The sequence below is a fragment of the Quercus suber genome, unplaced genomic scaffold, assembly GCF_002906115.3.
Source record: "Quercus suber isolate HL8 unplaced genomic scaffold, Cork oak 2.0 scaffold_300, whole genome shotgun sequence".
In the NCBI taxonomy this organism is placed as follows: domain Eukaryota; kingdom Viridiplantae; phylum Streptophyta; class Magnoliopsida; order Fagales; family Fagaceae; genus Quercus; species Quercus suber.
Genome location: NW_027069756.1, coordinates 790,463 through 798,156, shown reverse-complemented (window position 1 = coordinate 798,156; position 7,694 = coordinate 790,463). Strand labels below are relative to the sequence as shown.

Here is a 7,694-nt window from a genome sequence, read left to right as displayed (position 1 = left end):
TAGATGTTTGTTTTTTTGTTTTTTTTTTTTTTTTTTTTTTTTTTTTACTGCCAAATCTTCCATATACTTTTTTTTTTATTATTATATTATTTTCTTTTAACTTACTGTAAAACAAATACTCAGAACTTAGAACACTTATCTTGTTCAACCTAATGTAAAACGAACACTCAGAACTTAGAACACTTATCTTTTTCAACCTAATGTAAAACGAACACTCAGAACTTAGAACACTTATCTTTTTCAACCTAATGTAAAACGAACACTCAGAACTTAGAACACTTACCTGGTGCGCCGGCCAGCACCCTAATCCTCCCCACAGACGGCGCCAATTGTAGGGACTCAGTTTGGATTGACCCTAAATGATGGGTTTTTGGCCCAATAAGCCCAAACAATACATTTATAGAGAGTGGGATGAAAGGTTTAGGTGCTGGCCGTCGATTACCAAGCATGAACCCTCTTATAAAAAGGAAAAAAGCTAAGAGTTTCTTTACCAAGCGAGGGATGCTCCTCGGCCTGTGGCCGAGGAGGCCTTATTGTTCTCTCTTTCTTCCCCCCCCCTTCTACTTTACTAATTTTTCTTTTATAGTTTTCATCTTCCTATCCCCTCCTTCCATCTGTCGATCATCTATTCGCCCTCTTTTCTGGCCGTCCGTCCCATCAGAGGCCTTATCGGTACTTAAGCAGGTCACTCTGATCAACGTTATCCTGCCAAGGGGTTACCTCCCCATTAATGCGGCCAGAGGGAGTTAGTTGAATGCATTAAATGTGAGAATGACAGCTTACTTTGGGGTTAGTCTCTCCCCAAAATCACCTTCGTCAGGCCGAGGACAAGGTGGTCCTCGGTGTGGGTTGGGAAGGAAAGGCTTTCCCTCACCTCAGCCCTGAATAGCCTGTGCTCCTCGGCATGGGCCTTGGGCTTGCTACATGGTGGGCTGGGGCTATCAGGCCCACGGGCCCCACATCAGGGACTGACCTAGGAGCTAAATCAATTTAGGGACTAAATTGAGAATAGGCCCAAAATGTAGGGACCAAAAGTGCATTTTCGCCTTTTTTTAACTAGACATTTCTTTTTATTTTAAATATATAATAATAAGTGGTAGTGAGTTTAATCTTCACATTTTATTTTGTTAGTAAGTGATGTGACAGTTTCTTATTAAAACAAAAGAATATTTCAGTTAAAAAAGTACTATAGGTAAGCCAAACTCATGCATCAACATAATGTAATTTGTGTATTATACATTGCAACAACTATCATAACAAAACATATATAGTTAATTTTTTAGAGAGAGAAAGAAAGAGAGAGAAAGAGAGGGAAAGATTCCATTACGTAGCAGAATATGAGTAGTTTCTTATCATGTATTTTCCTTCAATTTTTTCAAAAATTAGAAAGCTTTACTATATATACATTGAATTTTTCACTAAAATAAAAAAAATAAAAATTACTAATTCCCTATCACACACTCACTTCATTGGAACCAGCCACAACACAAAAAGTGCAGTCACTTTATGTGCCTACAGACTTGTTATTTATTTTATAGCTCCCCTCCCCCTTTCCTTGAAAATATTGATTAAAAGTATGTGCCTGGCCCTACACACTACGTACAGTGTTGTTTTTGTCCTTGGACCTCTGTAATACGTATTCAAGGAGAACATATATGTAAATGTTGCTTGTTTCTTTTCTTATCTATCGAAACACGTGTAGCAGAAACCAAAATACAAATGACAACCCGAAAATCACTTTATCATTTTAAGAAAATAAAGTGACTCTAAAAGAGAGAATGACGTTAAGTGTAACTATGATATTTAATTTCAAACTCAAATTCTTCTTGACTTTTCCATATTGGTTGGTGTGTTCTAAATTTATATATCTCTCTTTTTTGGCATTATATATCTAGGATTCATAAGCATTGATTGTGGGGCAACCAAAGATTACGCGGATGAGGGCACTGGTATATTTTACAGGTCAGATACGGATTTTATAGATACTGGGACAAATTCCAACATATCCCCTGAGGACCAATATTCAAATCATGATTATGGGCGGCAAATAGCAAATCTGAGAAGCTTTCCGCAAGGAAAAAAGAATTGTTACACTTTGAAACCTGAACAAGGCAAAAATAGTAATTATCTCATTAATTTTATTTTTTATTATGGAAATTATGACAACAAGAATAAAACTCCAAGGTTCGACGTGTATGTCGGGGTTGATTTTGTGTACACATTGGAACTCGATCCCGATGAAGCAGAAACTGCGAGGCTTTTCGATGTGATTCATGTTCCCACGTCAGACATCATATACATATGTTTCATAAACACTGGGTCTGGAATACCTTTTATTTCTGCCTTGGAGTTACGTCCTTCGGACAAGTCCCTTTATCCATTTAACTTTGGAAAGTTAAAAAATGGCTGGCGATATGACCTGGGCACAACCACAGGTTATCTAGAAGACTTTATCAGGTAAATCAGTTACAATTTTGTTCTTTGATTTTCTTTTTACTTAAAACGTCAAAGTTCAAAAACTATACCTGAGGTTTAGCTCAAAGCTAACTATATCAAAACTTTTAAAAATATTCAATTTGTTCTCTACCCACAAAAAGTCACTTAACACAATTTGAAAATTCTTCTGATCTTCGTTCTTCCTTCCTCCTTCTCTATCTTTGGCTTCTATTTATTTATTGTTGGCTAAAACACTCTATCGCAAGAGAAATTATACAGTTTCCATGGTGGATCACGTCTCTTGTCTACTATTTTACTAAAAAATTTTCACATGTTTAAAATTGTTAAGTCGGTAGCTAGTGTCGGTTTAAAATTTTTTTTTTCTAATTCAGCAATTTTAAATATGTGAGAATCTTTTAGGAGAATAGTGGATAAATAATGTGATCCATCATGAAAATTTTATAATTTCTCTCCTTGTAGAGTGGTGGAGCTAGAAAATTTTTCTAGAAGACAAGTTATGTCACTTTAATATGCCTCATCCTATGCAATATAATATAAGAGAAATATTATAATAATAAAAATTAAGAGAAAATATATATTAATGAATGACAGAGATAGAATATGTCCCAAAATTTTTACCACAAAATTCATAGCATTTTTTCTGAACAAAAAAAGGTGATGATTGGGGGGGGGGGGGGGGGGACCTCCATAGTTAAAAAAAATACCTATGTTAGATTTTTTAATAAAATTTTGTTATTTTGTTTAATTTTTACTAAATTGACTATATATATAGGAAAGCTTTTTTTAATATATATATATATATATATATAATTACAATATACGTACTACTAACCCCGCAACTCAAACCCTTTCTCTTTAGACTCCCAAACACTTTATGCATCTAAATTTAGTTTTTTACCTTACATATTTTCTTGATTTCAAGAGTATTTAGGGCATATGTTCATGAAAACATATAAGTATCAATGACTCTTTTATTTATTTATTTATTTTACTTTTCTTTTTAATCTGAGATAAAATTCTATTCTAATCTAATCTAAGTGTATATGTAGGGACTCAGTTTGGATTGACCCTGAATGATGGGTTTTTGGCCCAATAAGCCCAAACAATACATTTATAGAGAGTGGGGTGAAAGGTTTAGGTGCTGGCCGTCGATCACCAAGCATGAACCCTCTTATAAAAAGGAAAAAAGCTAAGAGGCCTTATTGTTCTCTCTTTCTTCCCCCCCCCTCCTTTTACTTTACTAACTTTTCTTTTATAGTTTTCATCTTCCTATCCCCTCCTTCCATCTGTCGATCATCTATTCGCCCTCTTTTCTGGCTGTCCGTCCCATCAGAGGCCTTATCGGTACTTAAGCAGTTCACTCTGATCAACGTTATCCTGCCAAGGGGTTACCTCCCCATTAATGCGGCCAGGGGGAGTTAGTTGAATGCATTAAATGTGAGAATGACAGCTTACTTTGGGGTTAGTCTCTCCCCAAAATCACCTTCGTCAGGCCGAGGACAAGGTGGTCCTCGGTGTGGGTTGGGAAGGAAAGGCTTCCCTCACCTCAGCCCTGAATAGCCTGTGCTCCTCGGCATGGGCCTTGGGCTTGCTACATGGTGGGCTGGGGCTATCAGGCCCACGGGCCCCACAATAGCCCCTCAAAACTCTACTGCACGTCCCCTCGGACGGGGAGGAGGGTTTTGATACCTGCTAGTCCATTGGACAAATTGCCCCGCTTCGGTTTGCTCTGATATTGGCGGCTATTTGACTGCCCGATGCGCGTTTTTAGCGTTTCAAAACTTAATGGGCGCCCACATTAAATTTTGGCGGCACCACGTTTCCCACTTTCGATGGCATGATCTTTTGCTTTTGTGAGCAAGCGGTTACATTTGGGGAACCTAAGAGGGAGTATAAATACCTGTTTGAACCGCCTGGCTTCATCATTTTCGCGCTTACAATTATTGATGCATATAGTTTGAATCTGGTTCGACTTGCACACTATCTGAAGAGTATCGTCACATTTCTGTAAGTCTTCTTTTTCTTTGGCGACCCCAAGTTTCCTTCATTTCACTCTTCCTTTTCTCTTTTGGAACTTTTAGTTGTCTTAGGAGGAGAGAGGGTGAAGTTGTGATCCGATAGTTGCTTTCGTAGAAGGAGGGATGAGAATACCTATGAGACCGGTGACCCTCAATTACCTTAGGCATTTTCGCCTGGCCCCTACTCAGTGTGCCGTGAATGTATTTAGGGTATTAGGGTGTGTAGATGCCCTGAATGAGAAAATGGGGCTGAGACTGACTCACCACGATGTGAACTGGTGTTACAACCTTCATCACCTGAAGGGTAAGACATATTATATGAAGACAAGGATGATAGGGTTCGTCTTATCCAGTGTCTTCCTGACTCCAATAGGGGGTTGAACCAAGATTTCCTCATAGTGTCGGGAGAGTGGCACGACGGCTTTCATTGCCCAACGGTAGAGGGGGAGCCAGGTAGGGCTTTCAAAATACAAGATAATTTAGGTCTCAGCATTTTCAAGTTCTATACCTGTATACTCGATTTGGTTGATTAACCATAGGAATTTCGCTTTTCTTTTCGCAGACCCACACGCTTTTGCACGTCATTTCCACCTGGTTAACAAAGCGGATTTGGAAACCGTTCTCAGGTCGGACCTCTTCTTGAACGAACTTGATAATCAAGTCAGAGCTGCTCATAAATCCTCGGGTGCGACCCAGCTCAGACGTCATTCCCAGTTCCACAGCACGTAATTAGAGCTCGTGACCCTCGGCTTACGCAGATTACCGTGGTAGAGAGCGGTTTTGCTTTTACGGAGGGGTCTTATATACCTGAAGGCATTCCGCTATCAGGTCCCTCCTCATCCCGGCAAGTAACGGTGGCCGAGAGAGGACCATCAAAGAAAGCGAGGGAGGTGGTTGAACTGAGTTCCTCCGAGGACGAATATAGTGTGTTTGACTTAGTTGGTCAGTCCGAGGATCCTCCCGGTGACCTAGGAGACCCTCACTTGTCCGAAGCCGATCTTCAGTCCTTAAGAGTTGGCACTCAGGCCGAGATGGGTTTAAAAAGACAGCCCCAGACTAATCTTCTTGACCTGCTCGAAGGCGGTTCCAAGAAGGATGTACCAGGGGAGTCGCAGCCCCGGCCCCAGCACCTCAGCCTCAGATTCTAACCATTCAAACCAGGTCGTCCTCCGTTCCTACAATAACAGCCCCTCCTATTGAGTCCCCTGACCCGAAAAGGAAAAGACTTTCTAAGGGAAGAGCCAATGGATGGGAGCAAATCCCATTCTTCGCCCGAGGAGGGAAGGACTCGCAGGCCTCCAAAGCAATTGAAGCTCGGTGACCAAAGGAAGAGCAAGAAGACCTCCCAGCAGCCCCAGGCCCAAGCATGGCTGCCTGCTGCCATGCTCCATGATCAGCCCTGGATAACGCGTCGATACGAGAGTCTCAAGGAGACGAGGGGGCTCTCGTGGCCGAGGCCCTAGAGAAATCTCTTCTTCTTTCCACTGATATGGCCGAGTTAGAGAAAATGAGTGGGGTAGAGGTTGTCCTCGACCTTAAGAAATATTTAGGCATGGTAGGTCCCTCGGTACCTATTCATTTTACTAAAAATTTTGTCGCTTAGTATTTTCTTTCTGTTTACAGAGCTGCTTGTTTTTACTGGCAGGCTATCCAGGCCCTTTTCAGGTTGGGCGATGAGGTTGAGGACCATAGCCATGCCTTAGCGCAAGAGCGCGACAAATTCTTGGAGGCTGCCAATACTCTTAAGAGATCTGAGGCCGACCTAAAAAAGGCGACCGAGGATCTGGCAGACATGGGAAGGCCAGGGATACTGCTGTCTCTGACCTAGCCGTGGTCAGGAAGCAAGCTGAGGATCAAACTAACCGCTTGCAAGATGCTGAGGGTCAATTACAGAAGGCCAAAGAGGACATTACCTATATGAAGGCAAATTTGACCAGGCGATCCATGAAAAAGGTGTTGCCGAGTATGCCAGAGACGAGGCTGTGAGAGCCAAAGATGAGGCGGTATTTGCGAAAATAGACGCTGAGCGCTCTATGGAAAAGGCAGAGGAGGATGCTTTCGCAAAAGGGGTGGCCAAGACTGAAGCCATTCTTCGGGCTCAAGTTCCTGCAGTGTGCAGGCATTATTGTTCTCAAACCTGGCATGAAGCCCTCAACCAAGCAGGGGTTGATATTTCATCTGATCTTAGAAGGGAGGACAGGGTATATTTCCCTATTGCCATTCGCGAGGTTGCATCTGCTGCTCCCGAGGAGGGATCCTCGTTACCACCGGTTGAAAGTCACGATAAGACCGCCAAGGATGCACCGTTAACTGATCAACCATCCGAGGAGGTTGAGCCCAAAGAGCGTTGGGGACGTTGTAACCGAGGTCAGAAATACCTTAAGGCGTGGCAAGTCCTCCGGGGACCTTTCGAAGCCAAGCCATTAGGCCTTGGCCAAAGCTTTTTGATTTACAAACTGACTTAATTTGCCTACCGAGTTGAGGAGGCTAGCATACGACATAGAACAACTTGTTTATTTTCTCTTTGATCTTCTTTTTCTATCTCATTTTGTTTCTTGCCTCAGTGGCGTTGCAAGGAATTGTATACTTTTCGTTTGAACTGAACACATTATACTTTGCTTCCATCTGAGACATTCTCCTTTGTTTACCTTACTATTGTATTCTGCTCAATATTCGTATTCTATTCTGGAGTTAGCCTCATGAAGCCATCTGTTATCTTTCAAATGTAAATGTAAGATCGTTCTATAGCTTGACTCTACGTAACGCTTTGGTTTTTTTTTTTTTGAATATTTTCTTTATGGGTTCGAGTCGAGGACCATACAATACCTAGTTCTGTCTGGTGTCAGATATAATGGTGTGTGTAGTTTACCATAGGCTTGGGTCCGAGGACCATGCAACACCTTGGCTCTGTTTACCACTTCAATTTTTCTATAAATATTAGATATAATGGTGTGTGTGAGTTTTACCACTATAACTTGGCTCAGGCACCATGCATTCACCTTGGCTCTGTCTACCACTTCAATTTTTCTGTAAGTATTAGATATAAGGTGTGTGTAGTTTTACCATAGGCTTGGGTCCGAGACCATGCAACACCTTGGCTCTGTCTACCACTTCAATTTTTCTATAAATATTAGATATAAAGGTGTGTGTAGTTTTACCATAGGCTTGGGTCCGAGGACCATGCAACACCTTGGCTCTGTCTACCACTTCAATTTTTCT

The 7,694-nt window shown here is 41.4% G+C and overlaps 1 protein-coding gene across 1 annotated transcript in view; it reads left to right on the top strand.

The window, feature by feature from the left end:
- The window catches only part of LOC112031867 (senescence-induced receptor-like serine/threonine-protein kinase), a 30,294-nt gene that overhangs the window by 7,456 nt on the left and 15,144 nt on the right, over positions 1-7,694 (top strand). The window contains exons 2-4 of the mRNA XM_065782395.1: positions 1,896-2,457; positions 6,099-6,261; positions 6,413-6,594. Coding sequence (XP_065638467.1) covers positions 1,896-2,457; positions 6,099-6,261; positions 6,413-6,594 — 907 coding nt within the window. The remainder of the gene's footprint in view (positions 1-1,895; positions 2,458-6,098; positions 6,262-6,412; positions 6,595-7,694) is intronic.